This window comes from Microtus pennsylvanicus, chromosome 5 (genome assembly GCF_037038515.1).
Source record: "Microtus pennsylvanicus isolate mMicPen1 chromosome 5, mMicPen1.hap1, whole genome shotgun sequence".
NCBI lineage: Eukaryota > Metazoa > Chordata > Mammalia > Rodentia > Cricetidae > Microtus > Microtus pennsylvanicus.
The window spans coordinates 98,634,900-98,655,574 of NC_134583.1; the positions used below are offsets into that span (position 1 = coordinate 98,634,900).

The 20,675-nt window shown below is 42.8% G+C and overlaps 1 protein-coding gene across 1 annotated transcript in view; it reads right to left on the bottom strand.

The window, feature by feature from the left end:
- The window catches only part of Pcsk5 (proprotein convertase subtilisin/kexin type 5), a 421,783-nt gene that overhangs the window by 66,957 nt on the left and 334,151 nt on the right, over positions 1–20,675 (bottom strand). Inside the window, exons 22-24 of the mRNA XM_075973653.1 lie at positions 18,073–18,209; positions 14,220–14,426; positions 13,014–13,082 (exon numbers count right to left, since the gene is read on the bottom strand). Of these exons, the coding sequence (XP_075829768.1) occupies positions 13,014–13,082; positions 14,220–14,426; positions 18,073–18,209 (413 nt within the window). The remainder of the gene's footprint in view (positions 1–13,013; positions 13,083–14,219; positions 14,427–18,072; positions 18,210–20,675) is intronic.

Below are 20,675 nucleotides of genomic sequence, written 5' to 3' on the forward strand. Positions count from 1 at the left end.
GTGCCAAGATCTGCAGATGCTCAAGTACCTTCTATACAGGATGTGGTACTTACATATCACTTGCGCTCAGCCTCCAATACACTTAAAATCATCCCCAGACTACATGTAATATCTAGTGAAATATAAAATATAGGAAACAATGACAAGGACAAAATATCTATGAAAGAGCCCCTGACCCAGCAGTCAAGAAGAAAACCGTGTGTCAGAGCACATCCCTTCTGCTGTCAGCTTCCGTCAGGACCCAGCCATCTGGAGCTTTGTCAGTAGCCCACTTATCAGAGCATGACAGAATCTTCAGGCTGTGAGAAGACGACAATGACAAGATGAAGAGAACAAGATGAATAAATGGTAGTTGGGTAATCTCTCTGGTCCTGGATTGAAGACAACCCCAAACAGCCATCCCTATGATGATTTGTGATGAAAGGACAACATGAGAGATTAAATCTTTGTTGATTGAAGCCATTGAAGTTTAGGGATGTCTGTTATTACATTAAACCCCTGCCATCTCTCTCGCTCTCATCTATCTATCTCTGCCATCTATCTATCTATCTATCTATCTATCTATCTATCTATCTATCTATCTATCTATCATCTATCTATCTATCTATCTATCTATCTATCTATCTATCTATCTATCTATCTATCTATCTATCTATCCATTTATCCCTATGTGTTAACTCCTTCCCTTGAAATGAATAAGCAAAATTATAAACAAAATTGCTCAAAATCATCTTATTTTGAGACAGGGCATCTTTACTCCAGCTGTCCTGGAACTTGCTATGTGGATTAGGCTGGTCTCAATCTCACAGAAATCCTCCTGCCTCTGCCTCCTGCGTGCTGGGATTGAAGGCGTGTACCACCAAGTCAGGAAAACAGGCTTCTAAACCCCATCTCTTTCCATGCACACACAAGGATGTCTCCCCACTCCTCTGATCTTGAACTCCCCATCTGTAAGAACTAATAGTGAATGTGACGATGTCACCCACATTAAGGGCTAACAGAATGCCCGTTGATGATTAAATGGGGTAATGTCATTAAAAAATGTGGAGTAGCACTCAGAGCACTAGATAGTTATAGTTATAAGTCCTAGGCACTCATGGATTCATTGCGAAACTTAACTATTCTTTTTTTCCCGAGTCATTTTATTGAAATGTATTTTCATAGTGCAACATTTGTTCCTCATAGTTGAATAAGTTCATAAGACAGCCATAGGGTTATTCCAACAATCATGATATGGGGCATTTTCAAACTCTCTGGAAGGGGCTCCTTCACATTTTTATGTTTAGATAATATCTTATCTAAAACCCATCAAAATTTTTAGGTTTAGTGTATGTTCCACTGTCTTAAAGGAGAACTAATTTAATGAGTTATTTCCGTTTGATTTGTGTGGAATATTTATCCTCTTATCATGCTGATTCATTTATTTAATTCAACAATACCTTTTGTACTAATTCATAGCTATTTGTTATATTCTCTGGGTTATAAATGAATAATGTTTTACTTATATCTTAGCTCAGATTACCATAACCCTGATCACTGGAGACACTGTTTGGGTGGTTTATGTGTTTATCAGATGTGCCATCCTTGGGGGATATTTAGTTACTCTTCTAACTGTTCTATTGGTGACACCAGGACCCAAGACACATATAAGAGAAAAATAGTCAATTGAGGGCTTGCTTACAGTTTCAGAGGGTTAGTCCAGGATCATCATGGTGGGAAATTTGGTAACAAGCAGGCAAACATGGCCCTGGAGCGCTAGCTGAGAGCTTGTATCTGATCTACCAGATGGTAGCAAAGAAAGAACAAGATTGGGCCTGGCCTGGGCTTTTGAGACCTCAAAGCCTACCCCCAGTAACATATCTTCTCCAACAAGGCCACACCTCCTAATTCTCCTATCTTAGGTTACTATTGCTGTGATGAAACACCATGACCAAAGCAACTTGGAGAGGAAAGGGTTTATTTGGCTTACACTTCCACATTGAGGTCTATTGCTGAAGGAAGTCAGGCCAGGAACTCAAATGGCAAGACCCCAGAGCCAGAAACTGATGCATAAACCACGGAAGGTTAGTGCTCACTGCCTTGCTCAAAGTGGCTTGCTCAGCCTGCTTTCTTATAGAACCCAAGACTACTACCCCAGGAATGGCACCACTCCCAATGGACTGGGCCCTTCCATCATCAATCACTAATTAAGAAAATGCCTTACTACCTGATCTTATATTAAGGCTACCTTGATGGAGGAAGGTCATTGGTTAAAAAAATAAAGAAACTGCTTGGCTGGCCCTCATAAGTTAGAATACAGGTAGATGGAGAAAACAGAACAGAATGCTGGGAGGAAGAGGAAGTGAGCTCAGACTCGACAGCTCTCCTCTTGAGAGCAGATGACTCAGAAGAGACGCCATGCCCCGCTCCCGGGCAGACACACGCTATGAAACTCCGACCCAGGATGGACGTAGGCTAGAATCTTCCCGGTAAGACTGGTGCTCACAGATTATTAGAGATGGGTTGATCGGTATATCAGAATTAGCCAGTAAGGGCTAGAGCTAAAGGGCCAAGCAGTGTTTAAATGAATACAATTTGTGTGTTGTTATTTCGGGGCATAAGCTAGCAGGCGGCCGGGGTGCTGGGGATGCAGCCCCACCGCTCTTATTACTACACTACCTTCTTTCAGATGACTCTAGTTTGTATCAAGTTGACATAAAGTTAGCCAGCACAGCTCACACTATTTCACCAATGAATCTAGCATCCAGACAGGTGAGCCTATGGAGCCATTCTCTTCCAAACCACCAAAGGGTTTTGGGTTTTTATAAAGTTTTTCTTTTGTTGCCTTTGAGTAATTTCTTACTTTCTATCATCATAAGATGCTGCAAGTTCATCATGTTTATTTCCTGTCATAAGTAAACTAATTTAACAAAGGGCCTAATTGCTTTTATTGGAGAATAAAATTAAAAACCAAGATTTAGCCGGGTGATGGTGGCACATGCCTTGAGTCCCAGCACTCTGTAGGTAGAAGCAAGTGGATCTCTGTGAGTTCAAGGCCAGTCTGGTGTACAGAGTGAGTTCCAGGACAGTCAGGGCTATACAGAGAAACCCTGTGTCAAACAAATGAACATTAGAAGCTTATAAAAAAACCAAGATTTGTGGGCTGGAAATCATTACTAATTCAGGGGTGTGGTCAGGCATGTTCAGCTATGAGCATGAAGTACCTTTCTAAATTCTTTTAAAGCTCTTTAAAATATTTTCAAATCTGAAGAAAGACGGAAACAGAGCAACTTTGATTTGCTAGGATCCCTCTTCCTTCAGTCTGCTCACGCTTTTATCCATTTTTGTTCTTTCATTTCATTTCTTCTTGTTCTATTCTTTTACTTATCTTGTACTTTTTCCACGAGATTACATTTTTTTCTTACAAGTACAGGTCAGTGGTTGCACAAACGGTCCACGTCTGGGATTTCTCTTGTGACTATCTTCCAGCTCAGTATGACTTGCTTCCTCTCAGAATTCTTGAATTTGGACCACATTGTTACTTGGGATGCTCTCCTATGCAGTACAAGCTGAATTATGACCCTTCTCCTTAGATGTTATTAAAACTCTCAGCATAACAATGACAATGTTCTAAAAAGATGGCAAACGTAGCATGGTAGCCTGTTTGCCTTCCAGATAATTTTGTCACAGATACTAGAGCAAAGTATCTTTATTATGGAACTTATTTCATTCATAGACATAGAACATGAAGTGGTTTGGACTAGTTACAGAGACGCTAATTGCAGTAACTTGGGTAGACTGGTTGTAATTAGCTGTCCATTCTGGGGGTACTTTAAGACCCTGTGGTTATCCCGTTGCCCAGTAGTTTTGCAAGCACTGATTTTAGCACATACTGATTGCTCGCTCATTCTCCTTGAGTCAATGATGCGTTTCTTATGCATCTGCCAGCTGAAAGTCAGAGGAAAGCATTCCCTTTTCTTCCTATTCCTTCCTCAAATAATTTTCAACTAATTGACCAGGTAATAGAGTGGATAACAAGCCATGACTAAGTGAGCAGATCCTACCTAGAAATAATAGGAAATGACACTCAAGTTTGCGATGTAGCCAAGAACTTTCTGAAGAAGATTCCAACAGTCCAGGAAACATGCTAAGAGGTAACAAATGAGAGCACATGAAATTAAAAGGTTTCTGCACCAAAAAGAAAGCTGTCAACAGAACAAGGTAAGTGCCTACAGAATGGGGGAGGCATTGCCAGCTCTACCACAGACAGAACTATATCTAGACTATATAAAGAACTGCAAAACCTATGGTGTTGGATGGCTTAGCAGTTAAGAGCACTGGCTGCTCTTTTACAGGACCCGAGTTCAATTCAACCATCTGTAACTCAAGATCTACGGGATCCAACACTCTCTTCTGGTCTCTTGTAGGTGCTGTATAGGCACACAATACATAGCCATATACTATATACATAAAACAAATGATAAATGAACAAAACCCGCAAAAATTAAGCACCAAAATCTCTAAGCTGCCATTGAAATGAACAGATGGTTCTCAGAAGAAGAAATACAAAAAATAATATTTCTTGAAGTGTTGACCATCCTTAGCCATCAGGGAAGCTCAGATTAAAACGACTTTTAGATTCTATCTCACACTGGTCAGAACGACTAAGATCAAGAAAACAAAAGACAAAGAATGCCGGTGAGAAATTCACTGTGAGGAAAGAGGAGGACTTATTCACTTCTGGTGGGACAGGAGCTAGTATAGCTACTGGGGAATTAGCATGAAAGTGCACTGAAAACCAAAAAACAGAACATCTTGCTACCCATGTTATACCTCTCCTGGCCAAATACCCCCAGAAATACATGTATATACCCTGCCACAGAGATGCTGGTCCATCCGTGTTTACAGATGAATAATTGACAATGACAAGGAAATCAAGCCAGTCTATACATCCATCCATAGATGGATGAATAACAAAATGAAGTCTGCGTCCACAATGGAATCTTGTTTTTATCCACAGGGGAAAATTAAATTATGGAGTTCGCAGGAAAATGACTGGATCTGCAAAGTATTCTGTTAAGTATTATTGCCCAGATCCAGACAGACACAATCTGCATGTTTTTATCCACATTTGGGTCTGAACTTCTGTTGTTTGTATTAATATATATAAGTGGATGTACAGGTGAGTAAAGGCTATGAAACTAGACAGGAGACCATGAGAGTGGGTAAGAGATGCCGAGGAAGGGGTGGGAAGGGCACGTGAGATAGGAAAGCGGAAGAGAAGTTACAAAAAGTGGAAGGACTCATGGTGGGGAGGGGGAGAGAGAGGGATGGGGAGGCATAAGGTGGGGAGGGGAAAGAAGGGAGAGGAGGGAGGCACAAGGTGTAAAGAGAGACAGAGGGGAGGAAGAGGCACAAGGTGGGAGGGGGACAGCGGGGAGGAGGAGGGGGCACAAGATGGGGAGGGGGACATAGAGGTGGGGGAAGTTCAAGGTGGGAAGGGGACAGCGGGGAGGGGGAGGGGGCACAAGGTGGGGAGGCATAAGGTGGGGAAGGAGACAGAGGGAAGGGGGAGACACATGGTGGGAGAAGGACAGAGGGAAGGGGGAGGCACAAGGTGGGAGGGGCAGAGGGGAGAGGGAGGGGGCACAAAGTGGGAGGCACAAGACAGAATGTGTGTAAAACAGTGTATCTGGAAATCGCTATTACTTTATACAGATCTTTTTTGTTCTTGATGGCTGTGGAATACTCGCATGCTCACGTACTCTAGGCTGCTCAGCTATGAGCTTGGCATTTAGTCTGCTTCCTGGGGTTGGCTATGTTCATACCACCATGGATGTTTGTATATCCACTTGCCTCCCGGACTCAATGATTTGGTTTCTAATATCTTGCTCTTCCTTGTCCAAGATTCAAACTTTCCCTTTCTCCAGTACATCTCCTCTGTATTTACAGCTTGGCTATTAGTCACCTAGTGGCCACAGCTAACAGATTAGCCAGTACAGTGACAGTGCTGTGTCATACCGCCTTTACGCCACTCAATAACAGTCCCCCAAACTCAAGGGTGGGAAGGGTGGTGATTTGGTTACACCAAAGAAAAGTCAAACATATTTCTAAGAGAAAAGGTAAATTAATCATCTTAAAGAAATTTGAAAAAACAAAAAGGGAGGGGCCTGGTAAAATTGCTAAGATCCTTCACAAGAACAAACATCTATGAAATCATGATGGCAGAAGAACGCGCTTTTGGTGTGCCAGTCTGAAGGGTAAAGAACTGTTCTATGGGGCGGTGCATTCCTCTGGGTTGGTGTGCACATTGCTGTCCTGAATTAGAGCAACTGTTCATCCACCCTCAGGAGACCCTCACAAGATCAGACTCGTGAACATTCTTTCATGGCAGGCAGGGGAGGCTCATGAAGCTAATAAGGCTTAAGGAGCCCCACACCTCCCTGAGGATGTACATAGCTGTGCACTGTGGGCTCTCACTTTCCCATGTTCCTGCAAGCAGCCTCTCACGCATGGTCCTTTGAGGACCTCCAATAAACACATTAGTGCACCAGCTGGACTTTCAGGGCATAACTTCTTGGCCTGCTGTTGCCTCTGTGTCTGGGGTGAACAAAACAGATTGCCTGGGAAAAGTCATACAACCCACGGGCATTTTAATTCATATCTCCCACCTGATAAACCGGTAGCTTTTCTTGCTTGGGGGCCATTTGCCTTGTGTGATTTAAAAGCCTATACCTTTCTTCATATTGTCTTAGTGTCCCCTCGGCTAGATTGCTTTTCCTTCTACCTGGATTCTGTAAGAGTGTTCTTACTGCTGTTGATGCTATAGTCCCTCTGCCTCTCCATTACTCCTGAACACTGCTAAGTCAGTAGCCAAATTCACCATAAAATTCCTCCTCAGAACAGCACCCTAGAGCTGAGGATGCATCTCTGTTGGCAGAGCCCTTGTCCTGCATGCGGGAAGCCCTGAATTTGATCTCTTCGCCACTGAATGCAGCGGCACACATCTGCAACCCCAGCAGTGGGAAGCAGATGAGGGATGACCAGGAGTTAAAGATCCTCCTCAGCTACACAGTGAGGCCAACACGGGCTGTCGTAGACCCCACTTCAAATAGAAAACCCCACACAATCCAATCATGCTTTCTTGTTTGTTTGTGTGTTTATTTAAGTGCTGAGGATGGAACGCAGGGCCTCACATATTCTAGGCAAACTTTCTACTACTGAGCCACACCTCCTAGCTTTCCATCTTTCCTTCTGTCCATATGCTGCTCTTTAACCTTCAGTTGTTCCGTTTCAGCTAAAGAATATTTTTAAAATGCATTCATTGAATTCAAGGTTTGGATTTTTAGTGGCTTCTCTAAACCTTTCTCTGTCTGTTACCTTATATTTGCTCATTCCTTCTTCAACACTCATACATTCATTGGTGAGAAATCCAAGGAGTAACGTCTCGCTACTTGTCACCACGTGGAAGCCCCCGTACTTAGGGCAGCTCTCCCTCTTCTTTGTGGGCAACACAGGCAAACTCAGAGCCCCCTTGCTGTGCTACCTCTCTGGAAAACTCCTCTGATTGCTTCAGGGTAGGAGGGTCCCCATCTAAAATTTTCTTATAAATGTTTTTCTTCTTGTTTGAAACTTAAATTTTATGAATTTTTTTAGCAATTGTCTAAATTTTAAAAGGTTTCTAGACTACATTCTTTTCAAAGAATAAAAATTGATGGAATTTCTTTATGTCCAGTGGAGCCAAAATACGAGCGCCGTAACTTCTGTTTTTATTAATGAGATAAGGGAGTAAAGATTTTATATAATGTGATTAAAATCCATTATTAAGTCAGTGGATAAATAGGTATGGACCTCAAATCTCAGATTATACTACATCCATTAAATTAAAACTGTGAAAGATTAACCTTAAGACATCAAGTAAAATTGCTTTATCTACCTTACCCCAAATAGTCAAAAAAGAACCCCAAACCCTCAGATTTTCCTTTGGGAAAAATGCCAACTGAAAATACTTATTAGAAAGACAAAGAATTTGATGTCAATTATTTTTAGAAGAAAACAGGAATGTTGTGTGTTTATAGCCTGATAAGGAAGAGAAACCTCACTCCATAACAATAAATATTCCCTCAGCTCCACCCTAGATGATCAAATTCAGTGCTTTCCTCCAGACAAAGCAATCATTTTTTGGTCATGGGTTAGTTTTCTGTCTCCTTTATGAAAATATTTCTTGAACTGAAAAGACCTAGCTCCTCCCTGGAGCTGGCTACAGTTCCCATCAACCTAGAAACTGAGTTTTCCTTTATTAGTTGTGAAACACAGACATTAATCTATAGTGTCCTAAATCTCTGAAAAGGAATACAAAACTCTCAAGATATCCCTAGCATCCACAACAACTGTTTATGACATAGCATAGATAAAAATGTCTCCAATGTCTGCTCCTACTTGTTCTGATTCCTCCAGAGATTGTCTAGACCCTTTCAGAAAGAATCTGCATTGTTAAGATGGAATAAAGTGAAATTCTCTCCAAAGGATGACGTTTTGCTCCAGAAGCCTTTTGGGCAAATCTTGGTAAGTTATTCATATCTTTTAAAGTTCCTATTCTTCCCTGCTTAAAACTATAACATGGAATGAAACACATTTTTATCAAATCTTTCAGTTCTAATAGTCTATAAAATCATTTTTAATGTATGATTTTTTTCTTTTCTTGGATTGCGAACACAATTTAATTAGAGAAAATATTGACTCTGAACCCGGAGTCTCATGAACTATCCCTTCTGTTTTAAACTTGGGAAACCCTCAAATTCAACCCAGGAAGTATTTTTACGTATTTTTTTAAACTTACGGAGGAGCTATGTTTTGATAGACATAAATGGAGCATACTGTTAAGACAAAACTGTGTTTAATGCTAATGATCGACCAAACATTATAGCATATCCTAGAGCCTAGGACCCAGACTGTCTCTCATACATTCTCAGAACACTTGAGCAAGTGCCTCTAACACGAGATTATTTTGTAATCAAACGTTGGTTATCTCATGTGCTATACTGAAGAATTTTTGGTCACACAGTACACCGCATGGTATTGGCTGTTGACTTGAGCTGGTGGCCTCTTAACAGCTGTGGTTTGCTGCTGCACAGCAAAGCAAGGGAATTCTGTGTGCATACTGTCAGTGCATAAAAAGATCCTAATTTAAAATCCCAAGGTCATTGTCACACCATGGTGTGACAGAACATTGTTAAGCCAGGCTACCACAAGTGAGGGACATTTGCATATCAACTGTGTGTGCCTTAGGATCCTGGCCTGCTGCTTTGCTTGTGTAAGTCAGAGAGCTTATTCTCAAGCAAGCCCTTTGGTGTCAGGCAGAAAGATATGCACAAACCAAATGTTAGACCAGTGTCATAGGAACCTGCACGTGAAAGGGAGAGAGGGAGGGCTCATTCCACTAGAGAGATTACAAAGGCTCAGAAATGAGATCATGGTTGACAACAGGCAAGTCAGTTCAAGAACACACAAGACCCAACACAATGACATCTTGTAAACGAAGAGAAATATTAGAATTTAAGATGTTAAAACTCAGCACTTTGCCTGTTCTTGTCACATTCCCTGGTGACCCTGCTGCACTTGAACCTCCCTCCACTCTAGGCCAACCTTATAAAGAGCTTCATTCCAGGTGCGTCTCTAGTGACACAGCCTTTCTAGAAGGTGCCTGTCATGTCACCTTTGAATTCCCAGTGCCATGGTGAGTACCTGGCACATAGCAGACAGCTAAAGTCTCCTAAATGAAGGAAGGAATTGGATATGCCAATAGCACTTCGTAAAGCAAATCGTAATGATTTATTAGTTAAATAGAAGCTACAGGATGCTTATATGGGGACATGAAACATTCCATCCTGCAGGGAAGTTCATTAAGTTCAGAAAGTAAACATCTCAGAAGAACTTCAGGAAGTCCCTGTAACTGACCAGAGTCACTAGGATCTTCTCTTCTCACGCACGCACGCGCCTGCACATACACACATGCACGCACACACGCGCGTGCGCACACACACACACATGCACGCACGCACACGCACACACACACACGCACGCACGCACACACACACACACACACACACACACACACACACACACGTATATATGCATTGAGGACTGATGACAAATACTCTCAGACAAGACTTAGGAAAACTGAGAAGCTTGGAAAGGACACACTCCAACATAGTGTATGTTCCAGGTTTCCCAGCTTTCGTGACCTGTCACCCAGGCTGGGGTGGGATTTGAGGATGTAGTTGTCTGAGCCACTTATACTCTTGTGAGTAACCCCTTGCCTACATTCCTGCAAGTAACCCCAAGAATGTCGTGGGCTCACCAAGCTGTGCTTGGGTAGTATCTGCACTTTGGTCTCTCATCAGTTCTTCATTTGGGATGAGTAAATGTTTATTCTCATTCCCATAGAATCATGTCATATAACTAACTCTATACCCCGTTCAGGATGATATCTGAGTCTGAGGCAATCCTCAAAGGTACATTATTTTTAGGCTGTTTTAAAGATGTGGAAGGAAAATTTATTCTTCTGTGTTTAACTTAGTTGATTTGTTCTGTTACTATGGAACACCATCAAGAGAGCCAAAATGTTTAGGATTTGTCCCCCAAATGCACTCAAGTCCACCACCGTGAATCACAAAGATGCAGGCATGTACATGCAGCATAGGTAAATGCTCCAAAGAAATCCAGTTGGGGTAGATGCCTAAATGGAAAATAGGTCTGAGATGGACCAAAGTAAAATCAAGACCATCAGAGCATCCATCATCGCTGCCATCAAGATCTTCTATCACTTCCTAAGAAAGACTGTAGTTTGGGTATAGCTGCCAAAACAGAATATGACAAAACACACAAAATGTCCATAAACAAAGTATAAAACAAAGTGGCCATTGTTTTAATTGTAGTTCTTTCATTATTTGCATTTAACGTTAATTTTGCTTCCCAGACACTTAGAATTTTGCCCATAAATTTCTGCCTGCCACCTCCTTCTGAAGCTTTACTCCATTACTGTATTTCTTCTCCTTATTCCACAATAGATGATAATGAGAGAATGCTATTCATGTTCCTAATGTCTCAGATAAACTATAGCTCATGCATAATATTTAAGAATTAAGGAAGTCACAGAAGAGGGGGGAGGAAAAATTGTAGGAGCCAGAGGGGTTGAGGACACCAGGAGAACATAACCCACAGAATTAAGAAGTCAGGGCTCACAGGGTCTCACAGCAACTGAAGCAGCAGTCACGGAGCCTGCGTGGGTCTGCTTTAAGTCCTCCACATATATGTTATGGTTGTTGCTTGGCGTTTTTGTGGGACTCCTAATAGCACTTGGGGGTGTCTCTGACTCTTTCACCTGAACTTGGAACCCTTTTCCTCCTAATGGGTTGCCTCATCCAGTCATGATATAAGGATTTTTGACTAGACTTCTTGTATCTTGTCATGCTGTGTTGGCTTGATATACTTGAGAGGCCTGCCCTTTTTTGAAGGGAAATGGAGGAGGAAGAGTTCTGGGGGAGAGGGGAGAGGAGGGGCAGGAAGGAGTAGAGGGATGGGAACTATGGTTGGGATGTATTGTATGAGAGAAGAATAAATAAACAGACAAACAAACAAGTCTAAGTGGGTAAGGCCAGTAAGAGGTCTGCTTAGATGCAGTGTAATCTAACAGTTCACAAGTGGTCTATGGAGTTACTGTAATGTTCCCACTGAACAGCTTGTTCTGCATCCTGACAAATTTCCCATGTGATATGTACATAGTAACATCTTAGAGGCACCACAGACCTCCACAGAAGCCCCACAAAGAGAAATGACTTTGTTCCCACTGGGGTTTTCCTATACAGATTCTGTATGCTCTTTTCTATATGCTGCCTAGACTTATGTAAAAGTGCAGTCTTGAAATCACAGTCCCCTTATTTTATGTTTTTCATCAAATCCACTGATGCCGTGTGCTATAAACCAACCCCATCTTCTCCTTCACCCCAGAACCAGCAGTGTGAGAGGAAGGGATAAGGGAGCCACAAGCTTGAACTAGAGAGTATATATGCTTTTGTTGAGTAACAGGAATCTGTTTATCAAATAATTAATTAATTTAGTATACAGCGTTATGCCTCCATGTATGCCTGCAGGCCAGAAAAAGTACCAGGTCTCATTACAGATGGTTGTAAGCCACACTGTGGTTGCTGGGAATTGAACTGAGTAACAGGAATTTTGACTTCACCATCACCATATTGTCTTAGACTCCAAGCAATGGAGTCATTTTCACAAAAGGAGATCTCCCCATCTCTCTACCCACTATAGTGTTAACAGGCATTTGTTTGATTTTATTTGCCAGCTTGATAAAGAAGAGTTTGAGTGCCAGGGGCAGATATTGCCATCCTTTCTTAAGCTTGACACTATTGCCTCACAAGCATCTCCTCACCGTGACACTGTCTGTACTGGGGTAGTGATGGGGTCACCGTGACATTGTCTGTGCTGGGGTAGTGATGGGGTCACCGTGACATTGTCTGTGCTGGGGTAGTGATGAGGACACCATGACATTGTCTGTGCTGGGGTAGTGATGGGGACACCGTGACATTGTCTGTACTGGGGTAGTGATGGGGTCACCGTGACATTGTCTGTACTGGGGTAGTGATGGGGTCACCGTAACATTGTCTGTGCTGGAGTAGTGATGGGGTCACCGTGACATTGTCTGTGCTGGGGTAGTGATGAGGACACCGTGACATTGTCTGTACTGGGGTAGTGATGAGGACACCGTGACACTGTCTGTACTGGGGTAGTGATGGGGACACCGTGACATTGTCTGTACTGGGGTAGTGATGGGGTCACCATGACATTGTCTGTACTGGGGTAGTGATGAGGACACCGTGACGTTGTCTGTACTGGGATAGTGATGGGGACACTGATAAGTACCTTGATGACAAGACTCCTTGCTGAAGCAGTAGCAGCAGCATGTATGACAAGGGTCAGAGCTATTTAAACATTTTAAGTAACAAAGGAACATGACATACCCACAGTGCATCCCAGACATCCTTCCTCACAAGGCATGCATTCTTCATACTCAGAATCCTGGAATTCACCTGAACAGGGAGAGGAATGGAAAACACCACTTAAAGCCACTGACTAGAGGCATGTACACTGCTAGGAAACATATTTGGTGTGTGGTTTATTTCTATGTGAATCACAGAACAATTATGAAACCTGAAACCATCTTGAAGAAGGATGTTATGTGCTTTAAAATCCCATATTAATTTAACAGACTGAACTACTCAGGTGGGCACAAATAGAACAGACTTAGCCTATATTCCATATAACTGGTCTTTTTGCTTGCTTGTTTGATTTGCTTTGATTTTTTGCTGTGTAGCTCTGGCTGACCTGGAACTCACTTTGTAGCTTAAATTAGCCTTAAACTCACTGCTTTCATTTCCTGAGTACCGGATTATAACCATGAACCACCATGGTTGGTCATATAACTAATTTTAAAGTAAAGCTGGTAGATTAGATTTATTCAGTAAGTCAGCTCTGAGTCTAGGAAAATGGAATTAGATATACAAAGATCAGACTCTATGTCTGACTTACCAAACATATTTAAAATTAAAAAAAATTACTGTCTCTGTGAACAGGACGGAGAAATAGAAAGGGTGCTTAATTTAAAATATCTTGAAACCATCTTCAGACATGGGCTACCCATAGTCCTTATATAGCAGAGTTCTTACATGTAAGAGACCAAAAACAATCAATGCTGCTAAATTTATCATCTTCCAATATAGCAAAGAAATCGAACAGTGAGAACAACATACAACTCACAGAACATTCAAAAATTTCAAATAGTATTAGGTATACTGATTTTCTGTGCTTCTCATGGGCAGTCCTACTTGGTGTTATACTTGCTCCCTTACAAATAAAGCCCCAAGGCATGGATAAATTAGACTGGTTTTGCCTATAGTCTCATACCTAGGAACTGAGAAGAAAATTGTTGGCCAAGACTGAGATTCTGACCTCCGTTTTTCTCTGCTGCTTGGGAGTTGTGGACCTGGGAAGTGGGAAGGGAAGATACCTGCAGCCCCCCTTGCTGACTGAGCTATTCAGAGTCATTCTAAGTGTTCATAATAACATTGTGATAATTGGCAATAAGGTAGTCCAATCCTCCCCTGTGCCCGAGGTGTAATCTGTCACCCCATGTCCTGGTGCTGAGTAGGACCCCACAGAAGCCTCACCTTGTCCGCACTCCAGCCTCTGGCAGGTGTGGTTGGTGGAAACGATGAAGTAGCCACTCATACATCGACTGCAGACATGTGGATTGTAGCAAAGCTCACAGTTGTCTGGGCAGGGCAGGCAGGCATGCCCCTTGGCAGGATAATGGCCCACAGGGCAGCTCTCCCGACATTCTCCCTGGTATAGGAAGCGCTCCCGACCATACTTGTCTGACCAGTCAGAGGGACGAGGGAAAGAGAAAATGCAAAAAGCAGCCATGGAGCTCATATAATGTGAGATGTTTTATTAAAAAGAGAAACAACTGAGTGCTTTTGTTCCTAGGGGACCACGAGCAACAGAATGGATTTAATAAAAAAGTGCAATATCTATATCCTTATCGCAGAAAAGTTTTCCTTGCAGGGAATCATTTTACACTGTTTTATATATTCGAGTGAACAACTTCTATTTGGGATGTCATTGCAAAACCACAAGCCGTGTTCTGCGGATTGCTACAATTCAGAATGTGTTCAACTTTCCCAAAGGCTCCTTGGGGTAAAGGTAGACCCGTTCAGACTTGGGGGTTACAGAGATGCCATAACAACAAACACATGCTTCGTGGCAGGCACACTCAATAGCCGTGTAATCTTACAGTGATCTGGAATCACTAATAAAGTCACAAGCTTGTGCTGACTAATGTCTGGGTTTTTGCAAAGCCACTAATTGTTCTTCCTTATTGCCACTCTAAATCAAGCACACCTCCACAGCTCCACATCGTCCCTACGGGTTTTATTCTGTCAACACTGGGCATTATGAGAAAAGAATCTGTCATTTCCCAGCAATGACAGATCATGGGAATTTGTTCCTGGAGAGAACAGGAAAATCTAATCAGTAAGACAAACATCAAGATCAGTTACAGAGGATTATGAACAGCCTCAAATATTTTTTTATAAACAACATTAAGATTAATACTACCTATCTACCTAGGGGCCCCTTACTCCCAGTTTTGGGGAGTTGCAGTGCTCAGCACGCTCTGGGTAACCATGTACTCATTTCTCTGAGACCCAGACTTCCCACGTCTGAAGAATAGCTGATCTGTGTTGCCTCGAATTACCTGGGTCTAGCATTCACTCAGCGTGTGAGCTGCCACACAGAGATCAAACCCTGACTGTCAGGCTGCAGGGACACTGAGTGTGTGTATAAAGTCAGCAGTAACCCCTTGTTGCCGGGACAGGAGTGGAAAGTCAGTAAAATGTTGGACTAAACCACGTGAACTTTTGGACATTTCAGCCTTTCATTGAAACTTCCTTTCTGGAATTTCTTGAGGTGAAGCATTGATTTTCAACATGGTAACCTCAGGACATAGATTAGCCCTGCCATGTCAGCATGAGCTTTTGATATAAAGAGAGCATGTTAAATAAGAGCTTGATAAACAATTGCCTTCTCCAGAAAACCTCTGCTTACCACATATGGAAATGATCTGTGGCCGCTTTTTGACTGCTCATTTGGCCCTTATCTGATAGTTTTTTATTGTTCAGTAAGCGAGGACCAACCTCCTTATTATTCTATAAACTCCTTGACGGTGAGTCAGTTTTTCCATTGCAGTGACAGAAATACCCAGCATAAACACGTAAGGGGATGGATGGAAGACTTATCCTGGCTCTCAGTTCAAGGGTGTCAGTGCATCCTGGCAAGGAGATCATGGTGGAGTAGAGACGCTCACTTCCTGAAGTCACACAGCAGAGAGGATTTCCCCCACTAAGTGGCTTTCTCATCCCCCACCCCTCCATATGGACCCCAGCTTATGGGATAGTATAGCCTACATTAAGGGTGGAATTTCCCTCTTAGTACATCCTCCCTGGAAACCTCCAGAGATTTCCTTTACTAATCTATGAGGCATTTCTCAATCAGGTCAAGTTAGCAAACACTTAACCATCATACATCATGTTCCCGTTTATTTATTTATTTATTTTTGGTTTTTCGAGACAGGGTTTCTCTGTAGCTTTGGAGCCTGTCCTGGAACTCGCTCTGTAGACCAGGCTGGTCTCGAACTCACAGAGATCCGCCTGCCTCTGCCTCCCGAGTGCTGGGATTAAAGGCGTGCGCCACCACCGCCCGGCCCATGTTCCCATTTATTATATTCTCCATTGCTTCTAATTGTAACTTGTGCATCGGAAGGAGGCATTTAATATTTAAGACGATAAATGAGATGCAGCCCTTCAAGTATAAAATATGGAAAAATGTCAAAGTCCTTTCAGTGTGGTTTGGTACAAGTAGTAGTAAGATGTGAGACTATTTGCCTGTGTTCTACTTGAGGGGCATATGCTGAGATGTGGAGTGCTGGATGGGAAAGAGATTGTAAATGCCCATTTGTCCTTTCTTTCTTTTTAAACAAATGAGAAGAGGCTTACAGAAGTGAAGTGTCTTCTAGTTAGTGAGAAAGCTGGGGGTTGGGGATGCGGCTCAGTTGTAGGGAACTTGCTTAGCATATATAAGGCTTTAGGTTTGAACCCCAGTATTGCATAAAACCAGGCATAGTGGTGCATGCTTCTAATCCCAGCATTGAGGAGGTAGGGATAAGAAGATCAAAAGTTCAAGGTTTTCCTAAGCTACATAGAGAGTTTGGGGCAGCTTGATACAGGATACAGGAGGCCTTGTCAGAAATCTATCCATCCATCCATCCATCCATCCATCCATCCATCCATCCATCCATCCATCAAGGATGTTGGGTGAGTTGTGCATTTCCCTAGTCTTGAGGGTCCTCCTGAACCATGGATTCTCTCCCTTATCTTCTGTATGTACACAGTCTACATGCCAGATGCTGTCTCAGGTTCAGAGCATTGTAGAGAACAGGTAGGAAACGTTCACCGCTCCTCTGGGGCACAGAGTTCTTATGGACAAGGTGGATATTAAGAGTGATAAGTAAGATGTGTGAAAGAGACATGTGGGGCTCCAATTTTCTGTGTTCCTGTCAATCTAAAATGTTGTCACTTGTTTCATTTTTCTTGGTTTTACTGTAAGCAAGAATAAAAATAATCTCTTTCACTAGACAAATGACATAAATATACTGGATAAGATGCTAACAGTCACCTCGGGGTCAGCTACACCCAGCAAGGACTGTGGAGAGAAGCAGAGTAGCCTGTTTCAGGCTCCACCCCAACAAATCTTTGGGAAAGATGGGTCCAGTGTAACCACACACCATCCAACTATTCAGTGGTGACCAATAATCCACAGTTCTTGTCTTTAAAATTGTACAAAATTTAAATTTGCCCCACACTGAAACTCTACTGACCCTCTAGGCAAAATAATGTGATTCTGGTTCACATGAAGACAAAACATGATAGACACAAAACAAGGCTGGAGCAGGGTCAAGGGTTCAAGCTGGAGGGCATGGCCTCCACTCCAGTGACGGCGGATACTCTGAGAGTAACTCAGACTGGCCCAAAAGGTCATGTCTGCCATGAGTGAACTGATTACTTTGTCATCTAAATGGCATAGCTTAACTCAGAGACCTGACATAACCTTTAACGTATTATTGGTTTAGGGACCACACGTGTCTTGCTAATTCTCTAGCTTTTCAGGTCTACCACAACAAAGCTTGACATTACTGTGCCTGCATGCCATGCTTGACAACACACTTAACAGACTTTCCTCTTGCTTCCCTCATCTCCTTAGGCGCAGTGAGTCAACTGTGCGATTACGTGAACAAGGTTTGTGTGTCCTGAAGGCAACAGAGCCTTCAGGTTGTTCCAGTGCTGTAATGAGTAGCTGTCTGCTCTGAACCTCAGGCTCCATCACAAGGCTTCTGAGCCACACCAAATGCTGGCTTGTGAGAGAACAGACCCAGAGGAGGGAGGAGCCAGCAGCAATTGCCCTCACCTGCTCCGCAGGAGGTACAGTTGGAAGACCCGCTCCCTCGGCATCCTTGGCAACTGTGGTGGCACGGATGGCATTGCTTCTTAAGTTCAAACTTCCATGAGGGGCAATTCAAAATGCAGCGGCCATCATCAAAAACCCTGGAGGAAAAGCAGGCGGTGAGAGTTCATCTGCGTGACTTTTTGGAAGGAGCCAAAAATCAGAACACGTGGTGTGCATGCTTTGCTGTATGAATTTGGTCTCATTGTCCCAGAGAGTGATGCCTGGGGCTGGTCATCTCAGGGCACGTGAAATATTAGTCACAGACACATCCTTGGCCCAAGATGTGGATCCATCAGCAGGCAAACCAGAAACTGGTGAGGGAGCTGATCCCGAATCTGCTTCCAAATAAGCTAACTAGGCTCATGCAGATTGAGGTCATATTGTAGGCTTCGGGTCAAATCCAGCCAATATCAGAAACAGTCTCTGACTTTCCGAATGCTAACTGGGCCTCTGAACCCAGAGGCATTGGAGAAGGAATTCTTTCACCATGCCCATGGCTGGCGAGCGGTGTGTCGTATCTAAGTGCCCTGGAAGAGTAGAATGAAGCACTATTCTGAAGGCTGGAGACCACCCACGAAGTTGCCTTATGCACATCATAACTTGTAAACGAACTTGGATTTCATTTCCTCCTATGTGGATCGTGCTCGCAAACACCCACAAAGGCCTGGCACGAAAGTTCGAAAATGGGCTTCTAAAACCTTTTGTTTTACATGTGCATGTATACATCATGATGCCATTGCTAATATTTTTGTGTTTGGGCTTCATCTTTCTTTGCCGAGTAATCATAAGAGCAGATGGGATTAAGTCAACCAAGTCCAAGCATTCTGCTCGGAACAACACAAAATGTTTGTAAGATAAAAGTAGGAATCAGATAGGTAGTGTGAACAGATGAAAGGTGCCGGGGTGGCCCCTCCAGAGTTTTTAATTCAGTCGAGCTCAGGGAAAAAAGACTGAAAACTTGCATTTCTGACAATTTTTCTGGCAGTGCTAACATTACTGATACAGAGGGCACACATTTGAAAAGCTTTATTATTTACTCCTTATTTAAAGTTTTGCTTGGACCTGCACACAGCGATTGTCTATGTTAATGAAGCATGGTCTAGTGTTTCTGCACATATGCTTAGCGTCTATTGATGACAGCGGGGCAGTTACTGTTTCTCCTTCCTTATCATTTCTTTTTTTTTTTAAAAAAAAATTTATTTATTTATTATGTATACAATATTCTGTCTGTGTGTATGTCTGCAGGCCAGAAGAGGGCACCAGACCCCATCACAGATGGTTGTGAGCCACCATGTGGTTGCTGGGAATTGAACTCAGGACCTTTGGAAGAGCAGACAATGCGCTTAACCTCTGAGCCATCTCTCCAGCCCCTTATCATTTCTTTATGATTAGACTCCTCAAGCTCCTCTGGTCTGAATCTTCATAAAAATCTACAATTGGGGATTGTGGCCTGCGGTGGCCCCACTAGGCTGTGTGGTGCCTAAACCTTCTTCTCTCTCTTACCCAATCTTTCTCTGTCACACCTCCCTCTCCACCCTTCCCCACCTCTCATAATCACTGGTCTACATTCAGTTTGACTAGTTCTGTTCTCCTCAAGCCAATGTAAGAATATGCAGTATTTGTCCTTATGTCATTTAATACAATATCCTTTGGTTCCCATCATTTTGCTGCTAATGTCAGGATTTCATTCTTTATGATTGAAAGATAATTGGTTGTGTTTATATACTCCATTTCTTCATCAATTCATCTGTCATTTGGGTAGCAAGATTCATTATATCTTAGTCATTGTAAATGGTACAGTCATAACACAGAAGTTCTGATGCCTTTTTGGTGTGCTAACACCATTTTCTGTGGACCCTATAGACATTACTTGGAAAGTCATTGCTCTGTGAACATCTAGATTGCTGCGGGGTACTTAAGAACTGAGCCCATGTAATGCAGGCATTGCCAAAATGGGGTCTTGTAGACTTTCCTAAGAGTGATACTTAGTCTTAGTCTTGCTGGTTATAAGGTTAACTAAGTGCAGACCATATCCCTGAGAGTATAATTGTGCTACCAAATCTAGGAGCAGAGGGGGCAGCAAAGAGAAGGAAAATTTCCTTTTCTATACCACCTCTCAGCACACTGGACATTACACAACACTGTTAGGTGGAAGCCTCCAGAAACTTACTCCTGTGGAGGCACTGGCTTCTTTAAAGCCCACTGCTTACAGGGAGTCAACCATTAGTTGGGGAGCTGTCTATATCAGTCCCAGCACTGGAAGAAGTTGGGAGTAAAGCATCCGTTTCCTTCGCTGTACCGTTTGCACCAATCTGGAAATAGAATGGGATTCAAGCCCACAAGCAAACACAAAAGGTCACCTTACTCTTGGCTCCCTGCTCCCTCAGTTTCTGCTCACCAATCTCAGCACCACTGGAAACAGTCTTCTTCTTGGTCTTCTGCAGAGTGTGTCCCAACTTTAAGGCAACACTCACACACATGGCTGTTCATGTCAAAGAAAGATGGGAATCTTAACAGAAGACCTGGCGAGTCAGGGCTGTTTGTGTGTCGATTGCTAGCTTGGC